The sequence below is a fragment of the Lagenorhynchus albirostris genome, chromosome 4 (genome assembly GCF_949774975.1).
Source record: "Lagenorhynchus albirostris chromosome 4, mLagAlb1.1, whole genome shotgun sequence".
Taxonomy (NCBI): Eukaryota; Metazoa; Chordata; class Mammalia; order Artiodactyla; family Delphinidae; genus Lagenorhynchus; species Lagenorhynchus albirostris.
In genome coordinates this window covers 111,792,129-111,820,062 of record NC_083098.1, presented here as the reverse complement: position 1 = coordinate 111,820,062, position 27,934 = coordinate 111,792,129, and the positions used below count along the sequence as shown (strand labels likewise).

Sequence of the window (27,934 nt, the reverse complement as noted above, 5' to 3'; positions counted from 1 at the left end):
TAACTTACTGTGTTTGGGGTCTCCTTTTTGCAGGCTGCAGGTTCGTAGTTCCCATTGTTTTTGGTGTCTTCTACCAGTGGGTAAGGTGGGTTCAGTGGGTTGGGTAGCCTTCTTGGTGGAGGGAACTGGTGCCTGTGCTCTTGTGGATGAGGCTGGATCTTGTCTTTCCAGTGGGCAGAACCACATCCAGTGGTGTGTTTTGGGGTGTCTGTGAACTTATTATGATTTTAGGCTCCCTCTCTGCTAATTGGTAGGGTTGTGTTCCTGTCTTGCTAGTTATTTGACATAGGGTGTCCAGCACTGTAGATTGCTGCTGTCGTTGAGTGGAGTTGGTTTTAGTGTTGAGATGGAGATCTGTGGGAGAGCTTTCACCGTTTGATATTATGTGGGGCTGGAAGTTCAGGACTAATGCCCTGAACTGGGCTCTCCCACCTCAGAGGCTCAGGCCTGACACCCGGCCAGAGCACCAAGACCCTGTCAGCCACATGGCTCAGAAGAAAAGGGAGAAAAAGAAAGAAAGAAAAATAATAAAATAAAGTTGTTACAATAAAAAAAATTATTAAAAATAAGAAAATTTAAAAGTAATCGAAAGAAAGAAGGAAGACAGCAACCACACCAAAAAACAAATTCACCAGTGATAACAAGCACTAAAAACTATACTAAAAATCAAAGCAAAACAAAACAAAAAAGGACAGAGAGAACCCTAGGACAAATGGCAAAAGCAAAGCTATACAGACAAAATCATACAAAGAAGCATACACATACACACTCACAAAAAGAGAAAAAAGAATATATATATATATTTATATAAAAAACAAGGGGGCTCCCCTGGTGGCGCAGGGGTTGAGAGTCCGCCTGCCGATGCAGGGGACACGGGTTCGTGCCCCGGTCTGGGAAGATCCCACATGCCGCGGAGCGGCTGGGCCCGTGAGCCATGGCCACTGAGCCTGCGCGTCCGGAGCCTGTGCTCCGCAACGGGAGAGGCCAAAACAGTGAGAGGCCCACATACCGCCAAAAAAAAAAAAAAAAAAAAAAACAAGGAAGAGAGCAACCAAATCAATAAAGAAATCTACCAATGATAATAAGGTCTAAATACTAAACTAAGATAAACATAAAACCAGAAACAAATTAGATGCAGACTACAGTTGCTCCCAAAGTCCACTGCCTCAGTTTTGGGATGATTCATTGTCTATTCAGGTATTCCAGAGATGCAGGGTACATCAAGTTGATTGTGGAGATTTAATCTGCTGCTGCTGGGGCTGCTGGGAGAAATTTTCCTTCTTTGTTCACACAGCTCCTGGGGTTCAGCTTTGGATTTGACCCCACCTCTGTGTGTAGGTCTCCTGAGGGCATCTTTTGGGAAGTCTGAGGTCTTCTGCCAGCATTCAGTAAGTGTTCTGTAGGAGTTGTTCCACATGTAGATGTAGTTTTGAGGTATTTGTGGGGAGGAAGGTGATCTCCATGTCTTACTCCTCCGCCATCTTCAAGGCACCTCCTCTGACTCTTTTTCATGAGTTAGACTTCACATTAGGGTACTAGTGGCCTTCCGTACACGGTGTTGGTGCTAGTCCACTGGGTGCCAATCAGCAATCTACTCACTTAAGTGAAAGATCATTTTTTGCAGGTCATTTTCTCATCTTCCAAGCTCTGTGCTCCTCAGGAACAATCTCTTCTGTTTGAAAAGCAGTGCAATATAAATACATTGTGACTTTTAATTTTTTTTAAAAAGCCTGTTGGCTTCCAATTGTTCTATTTTTTTTTTTGGTATGCGGGCCTCTCAATGCGGTGGCCTCTCCCGCTGTGGAGCACAGGCTCCGGAAGCACAGGCCCAGAGGCCACAGCTCATGGGCCCAGCCGCTCTGCGGCATGCAGGATCATCCTGGCCCAGGGCACGAACCCGCGTCCCCTGCATCGGCAGGTGGACTCTCAACCACTGCGCCACCAGGGAAGCCCTGTTCTACTTTTTATTCATGTATTCTCTTTTCTTTCCAGAACTTCCATGTGTTCACCAACCAGATGCTCTCCGAACCCTGTACTTCAGGGATTTTTATGGAGGCTTCATTATGTAGGCATGGTTGATTAAATCATTGGCCGCTGGGGAGTCCTCTCTTCTTTCTTTATCTCAATCTTCATCTGACTTGAAGGATTATTTCAACAATCCTTATGGCAACTGTCACAAGATAAAGCCCATATTTAATAACCTTGCACTCAAGGTCCTGCACAAGAAGACCTAAAGTAAGCCAACCCCTTTCTTGTGTCAATTCCTCCTCCTGAAAAAATGTTCTCCACCATCTGTGCCTGTTAAAATGCTATTCAGACTTGAAAGTACAGCTCCTCCAGAAGCCCAGGCAAGGTATAAAATGTATGTGATCTCTCACTTCTTGGAACTGTCAGAATATTTTGTCTTCACCTACCCCCTCTCATGATTCATATCCTTTCTAGCCCTGTATTTTCTTCACTTGCTAAAAGGGGGTGGGGAGGCTACAATGAATCATAATAATATATATATGATATTTATAATAAGATACGTATAAGATATATATATTGTAGTAAGGTATATATCTGTAACTGTGTGTATATGTATATGGTTATATAGAGCACCATATATGGTAGCTAATATTATTAATAACCAATGTGCTCCTCCCACAAGGATTGAGGCTTCCTAGGGGTAGTTTTGCTTTCTTAATGCATCTCTCCTTAATGCCCAAGCTTTGAAACTTGTCCATTATTGTTTATTGAATGACTGCATGAATGAATGAAGGCTTCTACTTGGGAAAGGGATTCAGAGCCATAGGGAACAGCATGGGAACAAAGTTCAGAAATCTTTGTGTTCTCACTGCATGCTGACGCTTCCAAAAATGCTGACCTGATTTCCTGACACTGCATTCATTGTCTTGCTTTTGAACATCTTCTGTAAAACAGCCTCTAATTTATTGGATTCTTTCAGAGGTTTATCCTCTGCTTTCAAATTCTGCTCCCAGATTTCATTCCAGTTTCTTTGACATTAAATTGAGACCCAGGTCCTTATTTCTAAAATTTATTATCTAACATAAATGCTTGCCACCTAATTGCAGGAGCAATTTATACCCCCAGAGATGGAGCAATCCCTTTAAGGAATAAATTGGATTCTGTTGTATCTCATTTTTTTTTATCATCACAAAGTCATAAATTCTCAAAATGCTGGCCTATAACAGAAGGGAAATCAAGCTTTGTGCTTAGAAATAACAGAGTTACTCCTGAAATTGAATTGGAATTTCCATCCTAAATGACACTTCTGCATGTCTTCAATTTTTTTTCCCATCTCAAAATTTCTTTCTCGTTGCTCTGACCCTCGTCCCACAGGATAGTGAAGAAGAATTGATGAAGTGTTTCTTCTTTAATCTGATGAGAATTGGCAGTTTATTTTCGGCACAGTGTTGCCAGAGGGGCTGGGGAGGATATTTAGGATACAAAAATAGGTCATATCGGTTTTATTCTGTGCTTATTAATTATTATTTTACTATGGATCTCACTGAAGGCTTAGTATGTGTGAAGCAGGCATTATGCTTTGAGAATTCATGGATAATTTCGTCCCATTCTCACATGAGCCCATTTTAAGGATGACAAAACTGAGGAATGATGAGATGAACTTTTCTGAGCTCTCACATTTGGCTTAAGCAGTGGTGTTAGGATTCCAATCCAGGTATTCCAATCTCAAGCTCATGTTTGATAGACTAATTGTAAGTCTAAGTGTAAAGCACCAAAATTTAGGAGGATGTTAAAGTGATTTCAACAGCTCTGAATTTTTATCAAATGTATTTGCTTTTCTAAGGTACTCACCTCCCCACCCCAATTGTGTAGTTTTCAGTAAGGATCTAGAAAAAATATATAAGGGAAACATAAGATGATTTAATTGGTACTAAAATACGCTAATTTCTGTAGAAAAATACTAAACTGTGTATCTGAATATACATATGATTACTGATGCAGCCATAAATAAAACATTGCTATTATAAAAAATAAAAATTAACAAAAAACAAAGTTCATGTTTGATAAACACCTTCCTTTTAGAGAGAAAGCTATGCTTTGATTTTCTTCATTAAAAGGATGACATGCTAATTAAAGAAAATTTCAAAATAAGAAAAAGAAAGAAAGAAAAATCTCCCTTCAACCTAGTGCATTGGAAAGCTGAGGGACTTTTTGTTTGTTTAATAAGCAGACATTTCTTTACATAGTCATGTAAAGACTATGTAAAGAATTTTACATAGTCTATATAAGTTTATAAGCTATAATTTTCTTTCAAGATCATAAAAACAACCCCTTTTAATATTGCAGGATTTTCATAGTAAGCCCTATATATGTGGGTGTATCATAGTCTCAAGTCTCTCAACAGTAGGTATATAGTTTACTAAGCTGATTTCTTTCCCTTGGGTTATTTCAAAATTATTGATGAACATAAGCAATGTTGTAATAAAGATCCTCACACTTAGAACTTTTTAGGCAGGCCAGACTGGAGCCTTATAATATAGTCCAAGATGTGAAATCAGTGGGTCAAAGTGTATAAATATTTTTTAAAGTACTTGATTCTTATTGCCAAATATCTTTTCAAAAGGGTTGTAACAATTTCTATCGCCACCAGCAAATACATAGTCAGACTGCCCAGAAATTATTTTTCTAGAATGCTTTGTCTTAGGACGCACTCCCTTCTCCCCCGAAAGTAAAATCCAACCTAGATGCCATCACCTCCCCAAAGCCTGAATGATCCTTGAAGCCAAATTTTATCCTGGCTCCTCTGTGTTCTGTAGCACTTTGAATGTGCTTGAACCAAGCATTTCCCACCCCAGCTGAGATGGCCATGACATGTCTGTCTCCCTACGCCGACTGTGAGCCCAGTGGTAGGCACACAGTAGGTGCTCAATGCATACTTAAGAAGATTTTGGGTTTTGAAGAAAGGGACCAAGTATTTATGTATCAGGGTTTCTGCTGTGCTGTCTGGCACACAGTAAGTGCCAGTTAAACACTTACGAACTGAATGAATGTGATCCTGAGATGTGGTTTACTTCACAGCCTGCCAGGGCAGAAATATCTCACTACCTGGACAAATTCTTTCTCTTTCTTAGGCCTCAATCATTCATTTAAGGCATAAACATTTACTTTTTTTCTTTTTTAAAAATTATTTTCCATTACGGTTAACCATAGGATATTGAATATAGTTCCCTGTGCTATACAGTACGACCTTGTTGTTTATCCATTCTATATATAATAATTTGCATCTGCTCGTCCCAAACTCCCAATCCAACCCTCCCCTGCCCCCCACTTCCCCTTGGCAACCACAAATCTGTTCTCTAGGTCTGTGAGTCTGTTTCTGTTTTGTAGATAATTTCATTTGTGTCATATTTTAGATTCCACATATAAGTGACACCATATATTTGTCTTTCTCTGTCTGGCTTACTTCCCTTAGTATGATAATCTCTAGGTCCACCCATGTTGCTGCAAATAGCATTACTTCATTCTTTTTTATGGCTGAGTAATATTCCATCGTATGTACGTGCTACATCTACTTTATCCATTCATCTGTCGATGGACATGTAGGTGGTGTCCATGTCTTGGCTATTGTAAAAAGAGCTGGTAAGGCATAAACATTTATTAAACATTTACTATGTGCCAGGACCTAAAATAGGTAACCAGGAGATAGATAATTCTGAAAGCATCCTCTGGAGGGGCGTATAGTTTTGGAGGTGAACACAATAAACAAGTGGAGGGAAGTGCTCCTTGCAGTGTGAAGAGGATGCCCAAAGGAGGAACCACCCAGTTCCTTGGAGCAGTCGGGAGTCTTCACACAGGAGTGACCTTGGAGCTGGAACATGATCGTAGTGAGTTACACTGTGTCCTCCAAAAAATATGTCTAAATCCTAACCCTCCATGTCTGTGAATGTGACCTTATTTGGGAATAGGGTCTTTGAAGAGATAATGAAATTAAGTATCTAGAGATGAGCTCATCCTGATTTAAGGTGGGCCCTAAATCCTAGTACTGGTGTCCTTTAAAGGGAAAGGAGAGGGGGATTTGAGACATGGAGGGGCAGGGACGAAAAGGTCACATGAAGATGGAGGCGGAGATTGGAGTGATGCTGCTACAAGCCAAGGAACGCCAGGAGTCATCAGGAGAAACTATCAGCAGATAAGGAAGGATCCTCCCCTAGAGACTTCAGAGAGAACCTGACCCTGCTGACACCTTGAGTGTGGACTTCTAGCCTCCAGAACCGGGAGAGAATAAAGTTCTGTTGCTTTAGGCCTCCAAGCTTTTCGTACTTTGCCGCAGCAGCCACGGGAAACGAATGTGATGATGTAGAAGATGCTCAACACCAATTCCTTATATCCCTCTTTTCCTCACTTCTCCTCAGACCATTATTCTGAGAGGTTGGATTCCAGGTATGGGTTAGGGCCTCTTCTCTTAGGTGCTGGGCCACTGTGTGCTGAAAGGTGAGTGCGGGGGTGGGGCTCACTCCCTCTTGTTTCTCTCTTCCTTGTGGTCAGAGATGAAGCCCTACAGATGACCTCTTTGCTGACTGACCACCTCTTCCCATCCAGGGGTGAGGCCGGTCCGGGCCCATGTGGGGTGTGAGTCTGCTCAGCACTTGCCACGGATCCAACCATCCCTATTGCCCACCTATCTCTGAGGCATCCTCCTGGGCACTAGGGAGACACAGCCACCTGGCCTCTGGTTTGAAAGTGCTGAGTCCTAATTAGCTCAGTGGGATGATGCTCCACAGCGTCCGGCTCTGCCCCTAGAAATGCCTTATTTTGAGGTTTGGGGCCCAAGCCCAGCTATAAATAAAGTGGTACTCAGGTTTTCCATAGGGTTGCATTCTTCAGGGAAGCCGTGTGTTTGCAAAGCTGTTGGTTTGGGGCAGGGCTCAAGGATGATATCCCCTAATGCAGTAATTCTCATCCAGGGATGATGTTGTCTTCCAAGGCACATTTGACAATGTCTGGGGACATTTTTGATTGTCATAACTTGGCGGGGAAGGAGAGGTAGGGCTCTAGGCATTTAGCAGGTAGAAGACAGGGATGCAGCTAAATACAGTACACAGGACAGTTCCCACCACAAAGAATTATCTGGACCAAAATATCAACAGTGTTGATATGCAGAAACCCTTCCTTGTGGCTTTCAGAATTCCATTGTGAGTTCTGACAGATGGGAATAAGCTAAACAGGTGGATAGGGTAAGTAAAAGCATTTCTTAAAGAGAGATCATCATGCAAAGGAAAAACAGAGGTGGAAGACAGCATGAACTTGGGAGAAAAGCAGAGTCTGGGACAAGTGGACTGCAAAGGTCTATGGGCGGAACCAGAGGAAGAGGATGCAAGAGATGAGGCTGGAGAGATGGGCAATAGTAAGGCCCTCAAATATCATCATCATCTTCTTCATCTTCATCATGACCTTCATCAACATACCATCATCATCACCATCACCATCATCAATATCATCACCACCATCATCATCATCACCATCACCAGTAACCTTTGTCACAGAAGATCACATTTATTGAACACTTACTAGGTACTAAATTTAAACATGCAACACACATTATTTCAGTTTGTTCTTTCAACACCCCAGGGTAGTAGAGTATTGGTTTCCTGCAGCTGCTGTAACAAATGACCACAAACTTAGTGACTTAAAATCACAAAATTTATTACCTTAATATTTTGTATGCCAGTCAGAGGTCTGATGCAAAGTCAAGGTTTCAGCAGGGCTGCTTTCCTTCTGGAGGCTCTTGGGGAGAATCTGTTTCCTTCCTTTTCCCAGCTTCTAGAGGCCGCCTGCCTTTCCTCGCTCATGGCCCCTTTCCCCATCATCAAGGCCAGAAAAGAATGTATTGAGGGTTGAGTCCTTCTCACACTGCATCCCTCTGACCTCTTCTTGTGCCTGCTCTTCCACTTTTAAAGAACCTTGTGATTCCACTGGGCCACCTGGACAATCCAGGGCAATCTTTCCATCTCAGGGACAGCAGATGAGCAACCTTCATCCACTGGCACCCTTAATTCCCCTTTGCCATGGAACATAACATGTTCACAGGGTTCAGTAATTAGGATGTGGACATCTTGTGGGGAGGACATTTTTCTGTCCACCACCATTTTTGTCTACAGGTGATAAACCAGAGCTTCAGAGCAATCAGATGCTGTGCCTGAGCTCACAGCATGGAAGCCTCCTCTATCTTAGCAGAATCCAGGTTTTTCACCACTGTGCTTTCCTGCTCTTTGCTCCCGAAAACAAGGAGCTACACTTGCTGAATACTTCATGTGTGCCTGACACTCCACCTGCATCACGTCATTCTGTTGGCGATCGCTCCTCTTGTTAACAGAGAAGCAGACTCAAGTCAGAGACGTAATGGACTTACTAAGGTCTCCTGCGGCCGGACCACAATGTCAGAACTCTCAGCACTACTCCTTACAATGGGAGCAGTGGGCCAGGACCCTGCCTACATGCAGGAGATGCCCTTGACCCCTCCCCTACGGTCAGGTACGAAGTCTGGTTTCTCCTCTTCACAATCTCATTCCCTGTGTCCCACCACTGTGGTCAGAGGTTGGGATTGTTTGTTTACAAATTCCACTGGTCATCAAATGGGACCCAAACTGGGAGCCAGAGACAGCAGGCTACTGCGAAGACTCAGCCAAAGCCACTGAAGCCACAGGTTAGGAAATTGTTCACTTCCACTGCCATTACATGAGGGACAAGCCTTTGCCAAAGATGACATAGGATTAGCAGCCCGGTCATATTTCACCCCTTGGCACAATCCCTGTCCCTACAGCTTAGAGGCATTTGATTTTCCAATAAACTGATTTCGGCCACTGAAAACCAACACCCCACCTCACTCTGCACACAGCTCCCTGGGAAATGCATGTAGGCCATGTTGCCAGATTATCAAGAATTAAGACAGTTTCTCTTTCCAGAGTTCAGGAGGCACAAGCATAAGGAAGTGAGTCTATTTACCAAAAGAAAAAAAAAATCATAAACACACAAGCATTCCAAAGTAAGGACAGGAATGCTAGCCCCATCAGTTCGTACAACCCAAGCTGAAAACTGGTGCTGCCCCACAAGAAAATGAGCAACTCATCTGGCAATGCCAAGGGCTTCAGGGACAGAGGAGGTTGAATATTGCCACAAAAAATAGAGCTATATTTGTATGTGAACACAACAACAAAAGGTATCACCTTTTCCTGAGAGTCAGTCACATGATTTTTCCTTCACAAAAGCCTGGGTAATAGAAAGATTCTATGTGTAAATATGATGAGAGAACTTGACTGCCAATTATTATCAGTATAGAGACAGTAAGAGCTTGGTGACTTGAGGCGTCCACTTAGTGTTTGCTCCCAGGCAAGTTATTTATTCCCTATGAGACTCAATGTTCCCACCTGTAAAATGGGGCTGATAATGGGCCCCACCTCTGTTGGCTGGTGTTGGGATTAGGTGAGATCATACCTGCAAAGTACTTAAAACAGAGCCTGGCACAAGCAAAGTGCTCAGCAAATTTTTATCTCCATCATGGGTGTAGCATCTTACAAACAATGATTTCTATTTTGTTACCTACCATTCCCAGGTTTCAAATATGGGGATGATCCACTGCATTTAAATTCTTACTGTACATAAATATGAACAAAGCTCAGTTCCAAGCCCTGCCCCAGTGAGTAATCTCCTTCTCATACTATTCGCACCCAAAGACACACAATGCCAAAAATCTCGTGTGTGTGCGTGCGTATGCACATGCTTCATTTACTTTTTACCTGTTAATATTTTTAGATTAAGTTGTCCACAGGGAATAGGAATGGTGAATTCAAAGTGGAAGTTTGAAGCATATGCTGTAAATAAGTGAAAATCCTCAAAATAATGGGAGAATTATTTTTCACTTGCACACTTTTTAATCTTTTGAACTTTATAACACGTACACATACTCTCTATTAAAAAATGAGGCCTGGACTTAACGCTAACAAAACCCATAGCAAAAAAAAATTTTTACTTCTTTATTTTCTCGGTTTATTCAATAAAGTGACAAAAAATTGTAATAGGGAAGAACTTTGTATTCTACTACAGGTTACTCACTAAAGGGATGTTAAAGTATGCATAATGGTCCATCTCTGGGAACCCTGCCTCCCAGGTAAGGGGCATTAAGCTAAAATACCTTTGTTTAGCTCACAGGAAACATCCTGACCAGGCCCACCTATGAATGACAGCAGCAAGGAGAAAATGAACACATCCCCTCCAGAGGCTGACCAGAACCAGGAAATGCTTGGCTTTATTCCCTCCCCTTTTAGTGTAAAAGAAGCCTGAATTCTAACTCAGGCAAGATGGTTCTTTGGGACACGAGTCCACCATCTTCTCGGTCTGCTGGTTTTCCTAATAAAGTCACTCTTCCTTGCCTCCACAACTCATCTCTTGATTTATTGGCCTGTTGTGTGGTGAGCAGTATGCGCTTGAACTCGGTAACAAAATGATAAACTTTATATAACTTAGCATTTGTATACTTATTTTCTAGACAATTTGTAGAACTGAGAAGTGGCTTTGAAAAGCTTGCTCATCTCAAAGATAATGCTAGTTTAAAGAAAGGTGCTTGCTAGTGTTCCAGGATTGAACTATTATTTTTCCTAAAGATAAAAAGGAAAAGAAAAAGATTTCTGACAAAGCCCATAAAGAAGCCCTCAATAAAATTTATAATTAGCTTTAATGATAGAGAGGGTTTCACAAATATTTGACTCATTAAGCAGATATTTTCTCAAGGCTGAATACTTTCAATAAACAACTCCAGAGGCTTCCCTGGTGGTGTAGTGGTTGACAGTCCGCCTGCTGATGCAGGGGACACGGGTTCGTGCCCCGGTCCGGGAAGATCCCACATGCCGCGGAGCGGCTGGGCCCGTGAGCCATGGCCGATGAGCCTGCGCATCCGGAGCCTGTGCTCCGCAACGGGAGAGGCCACACAACAGTGAGAGGCCCGCGTACCACACACACACACACAAAAACAACTCCAAGGCGAAGCTGAAGATGCTTCTCATGTATCTGATGAGATTTCTGCCCTGGAAAGGAAGCCTGTGAGTCTGATGAAGTGAAGGACCACTGGGATTACAAACCTTTGAGACTGTGAGTTAATTTTCATGTGATGCAGGTTCAGGGCTGGAAGCAAAATAAAATGCACTATATAAATAATCAGACTTCATCGAGAGATCTTCCTAAGGGAGTAAAGGACACTGCCCTAGGACTTTCAGGAATTTTCAGACCACAGTTTGGTAGAAGTAACCTCACTCGTGAAAAGTTATCTTCAAAAGGAGTTTGAAAATGTTGCCCCAAACCCACTTCGATTAGCATTTAGATCACTGCTCTGTTCAAAACAGTGAACAAGCTTGCTGTTTACGGGCTCACATTTATGAGTGGATTGGATCTAAAAATAAAAGACAAGGGAGAGAATTACTGGTGCCGTGAACCTCACCTGAACCATGAGCTCTCTTCAAATCTGCTCATTTCTCCCAAATTGATAGATAATGCAACAGCACCTGCCACTGACCAAGGAGACTCCAAGAAGCCTTTATTGTTCATTTCCTTTATTTTTCTGGTGAAATGTAGTTCTTCAAAGCACTACTTTATGTATCAAAAGAATTATGATTACATATTGCAGTGGAACTTGGAGAAATTTTTAACATCAAACATGAGATTTCAAAGGAATTTCATGCTTGTGCATGGCTACTTTGGGCCCCACCAGAAATTTTCAAAAGGCTGACTCCTCAGATATCAAGGGATATTTGGGCAGAAAAGTTACAGGAAGCACTGCAAGATTTGGGTAGTGACTTATTGAATTTGAACTTGTATTTTCAAGTAATTTCAAGTAAGGCGTGTCTTTCATTTCTTTCTTTAGTATTTCTTCATTGATTCAATAGATAGTTATGGAGCACTTCCTCTGTGCCGGGCAGTGAGTCAGGGGTGACCTCAGGCTAGGGGCGTCACCACCAGAATCCTCCCTTGCTTCATGGGCACTGCTGGAAGAGCCTTCCTCAGGGGCGCTTGGGAGGAGTCGATGAGATCCATCCATGCATATTTTTATGTTCAGATGTGCAAGCACCCTCACTCATATAAGGGTTTTAGAAACAGTTCAATGCAGAAAGCCAGGATAGCATGTGCTCGTCAGCATGGGATCTGGGGTCAGAGTGTCTTGGTTTGAAACCTGGTTCCATGACCTGCCAGCTGTGTGCCAGAGTGCAAATCGCCCAATTGCTCTGAAAAATTAGGATAATCCTAGTACCTAGCCCATTTGATTGATGTGAGAATTAAATGAGATATTTGTATGTATATGAATATACACACATATGCACATATATGCACACACATATGTAAACACACAAACACATGCGTGTATGTGTGTGTGTGTGTGTGTGTGTGTATATATATATATATATATATATAGAGTTTAAAGTAGTGCTGACACACAGGAGCTTAACAAACTTGATTCACTGTCACTGTTGTTAGTCATCTGCTCTTCTGCATGACCTGGCCCTTCTGGGCAGCTAGTCCAGTAACCAGCTCTGGCTGAAGAGCACCCCCGGGGAGGTGCCTTCGGTGAACGTCATTCTCGATTACCAGTTGGACCACATCACTCCCAAGCTTCAACCCATCAATGACTGACACCAGCCGGAGCCTCAGGAAGTGCTCCCTGCCGAGCTGACCAGCTCAGGCTCTGCCCACCCAGGCCTCTCAGTAGGAGCCTGTCTGCCCAGTGCCTCCAGCGTTCCTCTTCTCTGGGCTAATGTCTATTTGTCCCACAAATCATATTTGCGTGTCCCAGAGGAAGCCTTGCCAGCCTCCTCTGTGTCCCCTGCTCTGCCCCCCACCTCAGTCTGGGCTGGGTGCCCTCCTCAGAGGTTCCGCCCACCACTGTGTGGTGTCCTGTCCTGGGTCCCCTCTCCCCCTCGGACTGCAGTAATTTGGCCCCTAGGGTCCCACCCATCATCTTCTTCCCGGGGCTGACACACTTCTTGGCCCAGAGTGTTTTGAAAGAACGAAGGGCCAAGTGCTCTAAAAAGTAAAACTTCTAATTGTTTTAAGACAATAATTTATTTTGAACCCACAATGGTATTTTCCTGCTTATGCACTTTCAAGCTCACTGGGTTATACTCTGAAATACCTTTTATTTTCTACAGATCTACATCATCCTCAAAGGATGGAGATCTGTCACCACTAAGTATAAATGAACACCTGGTTTCAAAATCAATTCCCTCAGATGAAAGAGAGAGGAATGAGGCACCTAAAAGGCCCCAGGCACAGTTAAATCCTTTATGAACTTTTTCTCATGGAATTTGCATCTCATGGAATTTGTGAAGTAGGTGTCATCAGGCCCATTTTACAGATTAGGAAATGGAAGTCCATAAAGCTAAGTCACATGTCCAAGTCCACCAAGATGGAAGACAGAAATTCTTGGCAATTCAACTCAGGCTTGCATTTGTGGAATGATTCTGCCACTTGCAAGTGTGGCTACTTGGAAAGAAGCAACATTCATCAGTCTGTATAAAATATGGCATTGACAGTGCCTTGTACATATGCAGTAGGGGACTTACATATTCAGCTGTTGAATGAATACAAAACATTGCAAACATTGCACAACATTATCTTATATCCCTATGCACAATGTGTACAGACACACATAATTTCAAGTCTGTACATACATACACGATGAAAAAGAGATTTATTGAACCATATGGGAGGGGGGAAAAAAACCCTGACTCAAATTTCTGTCAGGTCTGTAAGTTTAGAAATGGTAAGGTAATTCCATTTACTTTTAGTGGATTGTTAAAAATTTCCTTACATTGTTGGATAGCTCCTTTTCTCTCAGGTAGATCTGGAATCTGAGGACAGATGACCCCACATAGAGCAACATAAAAACATTTGTTGAAATACAATGAAATGGTTCCAAACCACCACGCTCTTACGTGACAGTTCTTTTTCCACCTGGTCTACCGTCAGCTCTGCTCTGGGATGTTGGCATCTGTCTCACCAAGGTCCACATGACTCAGTGTGTGGGGGGATGTAGGCAAATAGATCATCTATTACACACCAGCGGAGGAAGGACTGTGATAATGGGTGAATGACACTTGTACAATAGGTTGGTAAAGAACTCGCTCCTTTCATTGCCTTCAAAGAAGCCCAGCCAGCCCACAGAGGCTACTCTGGTATAGGGTGACCTTCCTTAACAAATATAGCACAGTGCTTATAAACCCAGATTCCACAGCCAGAATGCCTGCGGGCAAAAGCTAGTCAATGACTGTGTGAATGAACAATGGACCTCAGTAAATACTCTGCATCACACTGAACAGTCCCTTTACTCCTATTCGACCAGGGCTGCTGCTGCTACTATTACTACTACTACTGTTACGCCTGGGACTACTACACTTCCTCCTCCTTCCCCCTTCCTCCTCTTTCTACCTCTCCTCCCCCTCCTTCCTCGTCTTCATTTGCATTTTGTTACGTTTGTTACTATTTGTGTCAAAATGATACAGAGGAATAGTTCCAAGAATCAAATTGTGCTGAAAGTTTTGTTACAATATAGCGACAATCCCTATCACTTTCTCCTTGATTTCTCCCTCTCCGTCCATTTATCTCACCCAGGCTATATTTTGGTATTTAGCTCCTTCTCTTGAAATGACTGATGTACAGGACTCCTTGACTTTTCAATTTCCGGCTCTATCTGCTGGCTTCCCACTATGGAAGATGAGTATGTAGCAGTCTTTCCTTCGTGTGTCCCCACAAGACACACTCATCTTCCCATTTCCTCACTTCCCCTAATGCGGTATTATTGTATTTTTGGTTAGGTCAATTTTTAGGGGTTAGGTGATTATGATTAAGCATGCTACGCAGAGATGATTCATGTAGTAAATTGTATGATATGCAATGTCCTGTCCAACACTTTCATTGCCTGGAGTTAAAAATTATCTTCTATTTATTGCTGAGTTTTTTCCCTGAACTTCTCATTTATTCAACTTCAGATTCTTTGCCAAATAAGTAAATATCTCAAGGCAGCCAGATGTCTTAGGAATTCTATCAGCTTGCTCTTCCTGAAGAAGTCTCTCCCAGGGACTTCTGATCTGACTCCAATCAGAACTGGTCATGGTCTACACCGCAGGCACAGCTGACATCCTTGACCCACCCATCATCCGGAAGATTTCCTTTGCCTCTCTCTTCTTTGCTGGAGCTCCAGCTTTCCGTATTCCATTTGTTCCTCCTTGATTTAGTCCTTCAGTTTAGTGGAGTCCATGTCATTTTCTAATAGCTACTTGAGAAAAGGTATATTTTTTGAGACCTTGAAAAAACATACATCTCACATCTGATTGATCAGCATGTTTCCACTGCCTTCTGGTGTTTGATAATCCCAAACTATTGTTTACAGTGCAAGCTTATTGGATCCAAAGTTTGTTTTGATGTATGTCTGTTTCTAGTCACTGTATCCTTGATGGACCCTTCAGTCTGGAAATTCATATATTTCAGGTCCAGGAGATTTTCTTTATTTCATTGATGGTTTCTTCCCCTATGTTTCTGTTTTCTCACTTTTCTTTCTTCCCTCCCTCCCTCCCTCTCTCCCTCCCTTCCTTCCTTCCTTCCTTCCTCCCTTCCTTCCTTCCTTCCTTCCTTCCTTTCTGTCTCTCTCTCCCTCTTCCTTCCTTCTCTCTCTCTCTGATACTGAACTTACTGTACTGGTCCTCTAATTTTCTTATATTTTCTTTTTGTCTTTTTATTTCTACTGTGCACAGGATATCTTCAAGCTTTATCTTCCAACACCTTTATCTTTTGAATTTTTCATTTCTACATTCATATTTTTAATTTATAAGAGCTCTGATCTGATGTTTGCCCTTTGAATTTTAAATACACATAGTATTTCTTATTTTACAATTGCAAAAATCTTTTCATCCCACTGAAAATACTGATCATAGCTCTTTTCCTAGTGTCTTCTCCTGGCAGAGTCTCTGTTTATTCCAAGCTTTTTTTCTTTTTCCATTTGACTGCATGGCTCTCACTCTCCATGTTAGAAGATTTCTCTGGATGTCTGATAATCTTTAGCTGTCACTAACTTAGTTGGGAGCTTATAACAAATGAGCAGGGCTTGCTGACCCTGAACTACACTCCAAGGGTCTTGGGGAACTTCCGATGTCTAAATCTCTTTCCTCTTGCCTCAGCCAAACCCCCACTGAAATCATTCAGGTGTCCATTCAGGAGGAGGAAGGCCTGAGCCCAGCTGGAAGTGGGGAGGGTGTGTTATCTGAGCATCTGGTATGGATGTGTCTACGTAGTGGTGCTATTTTCAGTACCATATCCCAACTCAAGAGGCTTGATGTCTTTCAGTCCAGACACTCTCTATTTTACTCTCCTGAGGGAACAAACCTTCAGTCTTCTGCTTGGAAGAGGAAGGGACAGCCATCCAGTTATTCAGGATGGGTAAGCAGATTGGGGGTTCTCAGTACATCTTAAAAGGCTTTCAAACAATGAACCTCATTTTAGCCTCTCCTTTACCCCCTCTTCCGCCTTCCATCTATACTGATAACTCCCCATTCCTGAGCCTCGCGGGGGATTCTTTAGTGCCTATCAATTCACGGTTCTTCCCAGGGACAACTCAAACTTCAGTTTCTGGCGTCCTAAGCCATTTACTACTCTACATCTCCTTTCTAATCCCCCTCCCCAACATGTTTTGCTATAGTCTCCTCTTTAGTTTTCCCCATCCTTGTGAATTTGCCATTTTTCAAACCCTCCTTACTGTCAATTTATGGAGGTTTTAGAAAGGAGAAACTGTAAGTGTGTGTGTGCACGTGTGTGCGCTTCATCTACCGTCTTTACTCTCAAGTTCAAGTTCTTGTCTTTCCCAAGTCCTCCAAAACTGTATAAGTTAGAAGAAGATCCACTAGGCACAGTGCAAGACGATGGGTGAACAGATTTGGAGCTACTCACGCTGGCCCCCTCCTCTGTGGTCAGAGATAGGACTTTATTAATGAAACCATTGCTTTCTTTCTTTCTTTCTTTCTTTCTTTTTTGCGGTACGCGGGCCTCTCACTGTTGTGGCCTCTCCCGTTGCGGAGCACAGGCTTCGGACGCGCAGGCTCAGCGGCCATGGCTCACGGGCCCAGCCACTCCACGGCATGTGAGATCCTCCTGGACCGGGGCACGAACCCATGTCCCCTGCATCGGCAGGTGGCCTCTCAACCACTACGTCACCAGGGAAGCCCAAACCGTTGCTTTCTGAAGCCTCTCGCTGGCCTCCTGCCTCTGCAGTCAAACTTGCCTTGCTCACCAGGTTGGATGTGGTGGTGCTGTGCACAGGCAGGGAGAAGCAAAGGCCCTGAGGAAGCAGCAGAAACTCAGAGCTTATATCCAAAGCCCAGAGCCAGCACTGAAGCTTCCCAAGAGGAAGAAATCCTCCATGATACACAGCACTGATTTCAAAATAAGGAAAGGAATAGAGGAGAATCCCTCACATTCCCATCTCATGCCACTGTGACTTTTCTAACCTGACGCTAGAGGGACAGAACATTCCAGCCTCCCAAAGACACACCAGAATGGAGAAGCAAAGGCCGACCACCAGCCACGTCTCTAAGCAGTGGGGTACCAAGAGAGGAGGTTACACAGGCAGTGGGAGTGTTCCACCTCGATGCACGTGACAAGGGAGCAGGTAGAGAAGGTAAAAGCAATAAAGCTGTTCTGCTTTTTATGACCTCCATGTGCTGCCACTTCTCAAGAATGTCAGTGAGAAAATACTCTCGATGGCTGCAGACTCCTCCCATCACACCCCACCCCCCAGCATCCCTCCAGCAGCCTGGTTACCTGTGGATGATGTGATACCTCTGCAGATACTCCAGGGCCAGGGCCAGCTCGCAGATGTAGAGCTTCACGGCCCCCTCTGTGAAATGTACGTTCTGTTGCAGGTGATAACGTAGATCCCCTCCCAGCAGTAGGTCCACCACCATGAACATGTCCTCCTCGTCCTGGAAGGAGTACCTAGGAGCACCGAGGGGCAGAGAAAGTTAGGGATGGAGATGACTCCAATGCCCTCAAGACCGATGCCCCCATTTTACAGAAGAGCAAACTGAGGCTCAGAGAGAGGCACTGATGCTGCCCAAGTTACAGTGTTCTATGACAGAGCACCAGTCCTCTGGCTGACAAATGGCACTTGAACCAACACTGGACTCCAACATGTTACTTTGTTTTTAGCATATGTTTTAATTAGATGTTGTCGGGACTTAAGTAGCTGGTCTCCAAAGCCGCAGCCCCTTCTCCACTGATTCCCCTGTCCTCCCCACACATGCCGCTCCCCACAAAGATCTTGTTTCTGCAGCCCTTGAAGGCAGTGATGCTCTGGTAAGACACATCCAGGCTTTAAGGGAACTGACGGTTTCTACTCACGTTGCTTCTCAGAACCTGGCCAGAGCCTAAGCCCTATGGAGAGGCCACGAGAAGGAAAACCAAGGCGCTCTGTTCAAGAGCCCCAGCTGAGCACTCAGTGACAGCCACGGCCAACCAGTAGCCGTGAGAGTGAGCCACCTTGGGAATTTGGATATTGTGCTGCAGTCCCAGCTGACATCACATGGAGCAGAAGAGCCGCCCCGATAAGCCCAGTCAACTTACAGAACATGAGATAATGAGATGGTTGTATTTTGAGCCACTAAGGTTTTGAGTGTATTTCCCCCCCAAAGCAACAGAAGTTGCACTTAGGCCTTTTAAGGGCTGAAGCACCAACATAAAAACCCTGAGAACGGCGTTAAACAATTGTAAACTAGAATCACGTCATAAAATGTCGTCACGTTCCATACAGAACCATGAACTGTAATAAGGGCATCACAGAATGACAGGATGCTGTCCTGGAGGCTTAGATCTGTGTCTCAGATCCTCGACTATTAGACCTGGGCCAGCCAGGCCATTCCCCTCGTTCGACAGAAGAGGGAAGAAGGGCCTCAGTGAGCCACCGTCAGGGTGAAAACGAGACAGACCCCCCACTCCCATCGAGCTCTTACAACCACACACTGCTGAGATGCTGCTGTAACATGTACTTGCTGTGTTTCCCTGACCTGGGCATGCAGCCCTGAGGAGGGAGCACGACTCGGCCACAGGAGAGGTGACAGACCATGTGCTTACGGGATGAGGGATTCCAGGGGTGGAAGGAACCTTAAATGCCATCTAGCCCCACCCGCCCTGTATTACAGAGACTGGGATCCAGAGACAGAAGAAATGGCTACCCGAGTGCCACAGTTCTCCTTGTATGTCTCACCTGCTGTTTATACGGGTCGGGATCAAAGCAAGGAGGAGGGGGTGATATATTGTGACCCCAACTGTAAATTTACCAGATGTTTACAGAGTACCTGTCCTGTGACAGGCATTGGGTGGTGTGCTGGGGACACTGGGACAAAGCAATTGTCCTCACTCTGAAGGGGCACACAGCCCCCTAGGAGAGAAGGGCTAAGTCAACAGTCAGTGGTCATGCAGGGGGACAGGGGCTCTAGAAATCTCTCTGGGGTGCAGTGGGCATGTGGAGGGAGGAAGTCAGCTCTCCAGCAACTGAGGTGGGTGGAAAGGTCTTTGCAGATGAAGGGTACCCTGGGTCTGGGACACACAGGGACTGTGACCCAGACAGAAGGACAGCATGAACCTTCTGGTGCTGGGAGTCCAGGACTCTGTAGGGTCTTGGGGAGAGCACCTCCCATCCCCCCAGTTTCAGCATCTTAGCCACTGACAACCCAAGGGTGATGAAACAGACCAGCCTCTTCCATTCTCTTTCAGGCTCACTTCAGGGCGGGAGCAGTGGCTGCCTGCCCAGGCAGGAAAGAGGTGGTCCAGGGGCTTGTGGGGGTGTCCAGGGCCGCCTGGAGGGCACCAGCTGGACTTTATATTTGCTTCAGGACAAGTATAAGCTGTCTGGTGCGTGATCACTGCTCCAATTGATGCACTGCAGGAGTTGGATGCTCGAGAAGAGGTTAAAAAATAAAGCTTGCCCAGGAGCCTTGCCCAAGGTAGGCTCCCAGCCTGGAGGCACTGGCCTTTTCCAGACACTATTTTTTCTGGGTGGACTATCTGGGCCCATGCGAGGATGGAGAGAATCAAACAAAGATGCACTTGACACGCTGGAGCATGGAGCAGGTAACCAAGGGCCTCTTTAGCGAACTCTGTAAAAGCCACGCTTCAATCTGTCTTTCAACATGGTCATAGCCATCTGTATTAACCTTTTCTCTTTCATGGCAATTTTAGAACAAATGTATCTGGTTTCTTGAAAAACTCTGACTTTTGTTGGAATTATGTTTAATTTACAAATTAAAGAGGATTAGCATTTTTACGATGCTGGAACTTTCCAACCTTTCCATGAACATGAAATATCTATTTATTCTGGTCTTCTTTTTATGTTTGTCAATAAAGTTTTATAATTTTCTACTTAAGGACCTGGCATGTATGCATTTTTTTATGACTTTCACTTTTTATTCTATATTGGAGTATAGCTGATTAACAACGTCGTGATAGTTTCAGGTGCACAGCAAAGCGACTCAGCCATACACGTACATGTACCCATTCTCCCCCAGACTCCCTTCCCATCCAGGCTGCCACATAACATTGAGCAGAGTTCTGATATTTTAAAATATTCTGATATTTTAAAATAAATTTTATTGCTATTGTGAAGAGAATCTTTTAAAGTAAGGTGCACTAAATGGTCATTGCTAGGGGAAAATACACTCCGGAATTGCTAATGTTTATCTTAAATCTAGCAGCTTGGCTGACTTCTTAGTTATTAGTTCTAATACCTTTCATATATTTTTTCCACTTATTATATGAAGATGATTATGTATTCTACAAAACACTGCCATGTTTATACTCTTGCGATCCTTATGCTGTTTACTTTTTCTTGTTTTATTTTACTACCCTGGACCTCCAGTAAAACATGGATTATAAGAGGTGATGCTGGGCATTTTTATCTTGTTCTAGAATTTAGTAAACTGTTTCTCCATTAAGTAAATTGTTTGCTGTAGATATTTGATGGATATCATTTACCCAGTTAAGAAAGTTGCTTTCTAGACTGCTAAGAATTTTTATCGGATGGGTTCAAAGGTTTTATTTTATTTTTTTTTACATTAAACTGTCTTTGCATTTCTAGTCTAAACCTTACTTGATAAACACACATATATATATGTATATCTATATACATATATGTGTATCTGTGTATTATATATAACATATATAATAATAAATAAATACATAAGTATATATTTATAATATATATTTTAATTTATAACATACAATATATATAATATAATAATGTATAATAAATATATATAAGTATATTATATATAACATATACTATATATATATGTATATATATATTTTTTTTTTTACTGGGTTCAGGTTTATTCATTTAGGATTTTTGCATCAAACGTTCCAAGTGACACTGGCCTATATTTTCCTACCTTTGTCCTGACCCTGTTTTGGTATCATGGTAATACTGGCTTTGTATGATGAAGTGATTTTGTTTTGTCTATGTTCAAGAAGAGTGGGGCTTCCCTGGTGGCGCAGTGGTTGCGAATCTGCCTGCCAATGCAGGGGACACGGGTTCGAGCCCTGGTCTGGGAGGATCCCACATGCCGCGGAGCAACTGGGCCCGTGAGCCACAACTACTGAGCCTGTGCGTCTGGAGCCTGTGCTCCGCAACAAGAGAGGCCGCCATAGTGAAAGGCCTGCGCACCGCGATGAAAAGCGGCCCCTGCTTGCCACAACTAGAGAAAGCCCTCGCACAGAAACGAAGATCCAACACAGCCAAAATAAATAAATTAATTAATAAACTCCTACCCCCAACATCTTCTTTAAAAAAAAAAAAAAGGAAGTGTACAAGAGACATCATTTGCTTGTAGCAAGTCTGGTGTCAAAACGCCCTCCATTCCCCCACTTACGATTCACCTGGGACTCTCCCCCCTCACTTAAGGCACACCTGCTGGAGCCGTCTGATGATTCCTGCTCCCCCCTCTCAACAAAAGATGACAACATGACTAGAAAGCTTACGCGCATCCTCTGGCCACTGGTGTTGGTTCATCAGGCCCCCTCAGAGTGCTCCTGGGGTCAGTGTGTGGATGAGGACCTTGCTCTAGGTGTGCTCGGCTAGAAGCTGTAACTGAGGCTGTCTAGATCCTGTGGCCCAAAATGAAGATAAGACCCATCTGTAGAGTGAAGCTGCAGAGAGTCAAGCAGGGCTGAAGGGCTGAAAACAGAGAGAGGCCCTGCTGGAGGTGAGGGCTCCAGCCTGGGCGGAAGAGCGGTCTGTCCCTGAACTTCCTATTTACATGGGCAATGACTGTACTTTTTGATTTAAGCTACTTAACACTGTGTTTCTGTTACTTGGAATTGAAAGAGTCATCTGATGCATCTTTCCACGTATTTGCTACTGGAGATAAGGGTTTAGATGCTCAGAAAGAAATGACAGGAATCAGCTGTAATATGCTCCTACAGACGCTCAGTTTGTATTCTAATAGTTGATGGACTATTGAAACGCTGTGTTAATGACCAGTGAGTTCTTGCACCCTCAATTCACAGCTAAACTGTCAAAGGGAATCTCATTCAGTATTCCATCAGAACTTTTTGGAGGAGGAACATGAATTTTCAGGGGAGAAACTTGCAGACCAGAATGAATTCTAAAGAGAAAATCCCAAATGCAAAGATAGTGATAATTTAGGCAATAACTCAGATTATGGATTTTTCTCGCTGCAGAACCATCGTCACCCTGGGCCATGGACCATATATTCTCCAGGAGACTCAATGTTATTATCGGAGAACAGAGAATGACCTTGCATTGATCTCTCTGTAGTTTTGTGCCGTTCCACAGCTCTGTGCCATTGCCTCTTTTGCTTCTTATTGGACTGGAATTATAATTATGTTCTCATGATGCCGTTGCATATTGTCATGGAAATGATGGAGATCACAAATGAAAAACCTGCACTTGATTGCAGTAATGCTGACCATGGAGAAATCTGGATAATTAGGCTCAATATGCAAGATCAAAGAAGGTCAGGAGCTGGGATGGCATCAGTCCTGGCCTGGACATTGACATACGCCAACATGAAGAATCCAACATCCTTTGGGTTTTTAAAAAAATGTATTAATTTCCCACCTTATTCCAAAACGGACTAAAAGTGACTTGCAAAATACATATAACAAAGTACAATTAAAAATAAGTAAGCCACAGACCAAGTCAAAGAATAATAAAGGAATACAAGAAAATGGTTGCAGGCAAAAATGCCCAAAGAACTTGCCTGCTTGCCTGAAGTAGGCCATCAATGCATTTCTAACCTTCCCAGCAACCAGAGCAAAGTGTATGTTTCATTGTTTATTGCTGGTGCAGAAGCCAGAGGGAACTCTCTCCCACTGGATTCTTATAAAGACGACATTCTGTAACGTGGTGATCAATGAGCTATCTAAAATAGCTCTGAACAGAGTTGCAAGTTCAACGGGATTTTTGTATGATGTTCCTCAAGATAGACTGAATGCATCCAAGTCCAATTCCGTTAAAGCAGTGCTACATGGGGCAACAGCAAAGTGGTCTGGGCGTCATGCTCACAGGTGAGCTTTCTTAATAAAAGAGATGCTGGTGAATGGCCCCAGGGACTACTTCACAAATATGAGCTCACGCACACACCAACAAACACCCAGTAGGCTTCTACTACGCATCCAGCCCTGTGCCAGAAGCTGGGATTCAGTGGGAGGAGTTGCCCCAATAGGTCGCCTGAGTTTGCGATAATCATAAGGGGTCTGAAGTTCGATGTCCTGTGCCAGGACAAGTGCCCCCTGATGATCCATTGCTGCATTTCCATTTTTTGCACTTGGCCATGGACTTAACAGTCCCAAAGACACTCATTGTTGTCACTCTCTCATCCCTACCTGCTCCCTCACAATGCTCCCTAATCCCACCTCTCTACTCTTATCCATCATCCCCTTGCCAGTTTAGAGCAGTGGTTTCCAACCAGTGTTCCAGTGGGGACATCTGATGACATCCGGAGACATTTTTGGTCGTCACACTGGAAGGGATGCTACTGGCATCTAGTGATTAGAGGCCGAGGATGCTGCTAAACATCCTGCAATGAACAGGATGGCCCCATGACAAAGAGTGATCTGCCTCGAATGTCCAGTTAGAGCATCTCCAGCGCTCCCTCTCACTTCATCTCACCTTGCCCAGTACCTGGTCTCTTCAACCAACCGTGTGTTATTAATGGCTGGGGAGGCATGGAAAGGAAAGGGACCTACTGCAGGAAATCCTAAACCTTCTTAGTCTTCCAGCAGCGCAATGCCACCTGACCACTGGAAACAAATGCCTTTCTCTACTTTTCCTGAGGCAAAAGGAGTCAACTGCCCAGAGAGGACTCCGTGGGATGGTCATTCTGGAAGCCCTGGCAGCAGCACAAGCCACGTGTCTCCAACATTCATCTCCTCTGTCCTTAATCTGTCCACCCACAGGGACGAGGAGCCGAGCATCTCCTAAGACCATTTTCTGTCCAATTTGATCTTCAAGGGGGAGCAGATAGAGAGGGGGGCTCACCCACCATGCTCACTTCCAGCGATTCTCAGAGACTTAATATCCAGCAAGAGAGGAGCTAGAAATACCCTCTAGACTAAGAAATCCAATAATGGGATGCTGGGCCTTCCGTTAGCTCATATCAGACAAATAAAAAGGAGCTTATCAAACCTGAACTGTGCTTGATACGTATGCCTTTAATAACATTCACAGTAATAAGCTGTTTTAAAAATTTTTAATTTGACTTCAGCCACAAAAGTCATCAAGCCATTCAAACACGCTAGCCCTCACTGTTCTCACACTAGGCTGATTCTGGCCTGTCTCTGTCCCAGGAGATTACAGGTTAGTTTCCATCTGCTGCCTGTTAGCCAAGTGCCATGAAGGGGAGACTCTCAAATGCCATCCAGCTCCCCGGGCCAAGGTAGTTTAGGGCAGGAGAAATTGTGGGATGATGCAAAGGCAAGACGCAAGTCCATGGCCCACCCCACCTGCCAGCTACACAGTGGGATTTGCAGACCCTCAAGTGTCATCTCTTTGTGTCAGTGCAGGACACTGTTCTTGTGGCTTAATGGTTTAATTTATAGATTAAATCTGTGCTCGCTTCTGCTTACTTCTAAAAGTTTTGCGGTGTCTAACGAAGTAAGACTGATGGATGCGATGGAGAGGAAAAATGTGGAACAAAGGAGAGGCGAATGTTTTGTTCCCATGGACAAACTGATTGTGAGCATGGTTCAACCTCCTTCACAGGACAGAGCAACAAAGGCAATGCATAACAGACAACCCACTCTCACTGTCTGATTGAATGAGATGAAGCCAAACATCTCCCCTTGGGCTAAAAGAAATGTATAATTTGCATTCTTTACAAAGAGGAGGCATGGAGTAAGAAATAGGAAGCAAATAATGGTAACTCACACTTGTGGAGTGTTTCCTATGCACATTCCAATATTCATGAGAGATACTGGTCTGTAGTTTTCTTTCACTGCACTGTCTTTTAAAAAATTATGTATTTATACAGTAGGTCTTTGTTGGTTATCTGTTTTAAATATAGCAGTGTGTACGTGTCAACCCCAAACTGCCAATCTATCCCTCCCTTCCACCCTTCCCCCCGGTAACCATAAATTCATCCTCTAAGTCTGTGAGTCTGTTTTTCTTTTGTAAATAAGGTCACTTGTATCATCATATTTTTTTTAGATTCCTCATATAAGTGATATCATATGGTATTTGCCTTTGTCTGACTTCACTTAGTATGATAATATCCAGGTCCATCCATGCTGCTGCAAATGGCATTATTTCATTCTTTTTAATGGCTGAGTAATATTCCATTGTATATATGTACCACATCTTGGTGGACATTTAGGTTGCTTCCATGTCTTGGCTATTGTAAACAGTGCTGCAATGAATACTGGAGTGCACGTATCCTTTTGAACCATGTTTTTCTCTATATATATGCTCAGGAGTGGGATTGCTGGATCATACGGTAGCTCTATTTTTAGTTTTTGAGGAACCTCCATATTATTCTCCATAGTGGCTGTATCAGTTTACATTCCCATCAACAATGTAGGAGGGTTCCCTTTTCTCGATACCCTCTTCAGCATTTATTTTTTGTAGACTTTTTAATGATGGCCATTCTGACTGGTATGAGGTGATATCTCATTGTAGTTTTGATTTGCATTTCTCTAATAATTAGCGATGTTGAGCATCTTTTCATGTGCCCCTTGGCCATCTGTATATCTTCTTTGGAAAAATGTCTGTTCAGGTTTTCTGCCAATTTTTTGATTGGGTTGCTTGGTTTTTGGATATTGAGCCACATGAGCTGGTTGTAAATTTTGGAGACTAATCCCTTGTTGGTCGCATTGTTTGCAAATATTTTCTCCCATTCTGTGGGTTGTCTGCAAATCCATCAGTGTGATACACCACATCAACATATTGAAGAATAAAAACCATTTGTTCATCTCAATAGAGGCAGAAAAACCTTTTGACAAAATTCAATACCCATTTATGATAGAAACTCTCCAGACAGTGGGCATAGAGGGAACATATCTCAACATAATAAAGATATATGACAAACCTACAGCTAACATCATACTCAATGGTGAAAAGCTGAAAGGATTTCCTCTAAGATCAAGAACAAGACAAGGATTTCCACTTTTGTCATTTTTATTCAACATAGTTTTGGAAGTCTTAGCCACAGCAATCAGAGAAAAAAAAAAGAAATGAATCCAAATTGGAAAAGAAGAAGTAAAACTGTCACTGTCTGCAGATGACATGATACTATACATAGAGAATCCTAAAGATGCTACCAGAAAACTATTGGAGCTCACCAATGAATTTGGTAAAGTTGTAGGATACAAAATTAATACACAGAAATCTGTTGCATTTCTATACACTAACAAAGAAAGATCAGAAAGAGAAATTAAAGAAACAACCCCATTTACCATCACATCAAGAAGAACAAAATAACTAGGAATAAATTTAACTAAGGAGACAAAAGACCTGTACTCCAAAAACTATGAGACGCTGATGAAAGAAATTGAAGACAACACAAACAGTTGGAAAGATATACCATGTTCTTGGATTGGAAGAATCAATATTGTTAAAATGACTATTCTACCCAAGGTAATTTACAGATTCAGTACAATCCCTATCAAATTACCAATGGCATTTCTCACAGAACTAGATCAAAAAATCTTAAAATTTGTATGGAGACACAAAAGACCTCGAATAGCCAAAGCAATCTTTTTTTTTTTTTAAATACATTTATTTATTTATTTTTGGCTGTGTTGGGTCTTCGTCACTGCGTGCGGGGTTTCTCTAGTTGCGGGGAGCAGGGGCTACTCTTTGTTGCAGTGCACGGGCTTCTCATTGTGGTGGCTTCTCTTGTTGCGGATCACGGGCTCTAAGTGCGTGGGCTTCAGTAGTTGTGCCACATGAGCTCAGCAGTTGTAGCTCACGGGCTCTGTAGAGTGCAGGGTCAGCAGTTGTGGCACATGGGCTTAGCTACTCCGTGGCATGTGGGATTTTCCTGGAGTAGGGCTCAAAACCGTGTCCCCTGCATTGGCAGGTGGATTCTTAACCACTGCACCACCAGGGAAATCCCCCAAAGCAATCTTGAGAAAGCAAAATGGAGCTGGAGGAATCAGGCTCCCTGACTTCAGACTATACTACAAAGCTACAGTAATCAAAACAGTATGGAGGTGGGTCAAAAATGATCTTGCTGTGATTTATGTCATAGAGTGTTCTGCCTATGTTTTCCTCTAAGATCCTTTTTGACCCATCTCCTAGAGAAACGAAAATAAAAACAAAAATAAACAAATGGAACCTAATGAAACTTAAAAGCTTTTGCACAGCAAAGGAAACCATAAACAAGACCAAAAGACAACCCTCAGAATGGGAGAAAATATTTGCAAA

The 27,934-nt window shown here is 43.3% G+C and overlaps 1 protein-coding gene across 2 annotated transcripts in view; it reads right to left on the bottom strand.

Moving 5' to 3' along the window:
- Positions 1–27,934, bottom strand: part of STK32B (serine/threonine kinase 32B) — a 344,771-nt gene that overhangs the window by 107,732 nt on the left and 209,105 nt on the right. For both annotated transcript variants that reach the window (XM_060147361.1, XM_060147362.1), the window contains exon 4: positions 17,818–17,991. In XM_060147361.1, the coding sequence (XP_060003344.1) occupies positions 17,818–17,991 (174 nt within the window). The remainder of the gene's footprint in view (positions 1–17,817; positions 17,992–27,934) is intronic.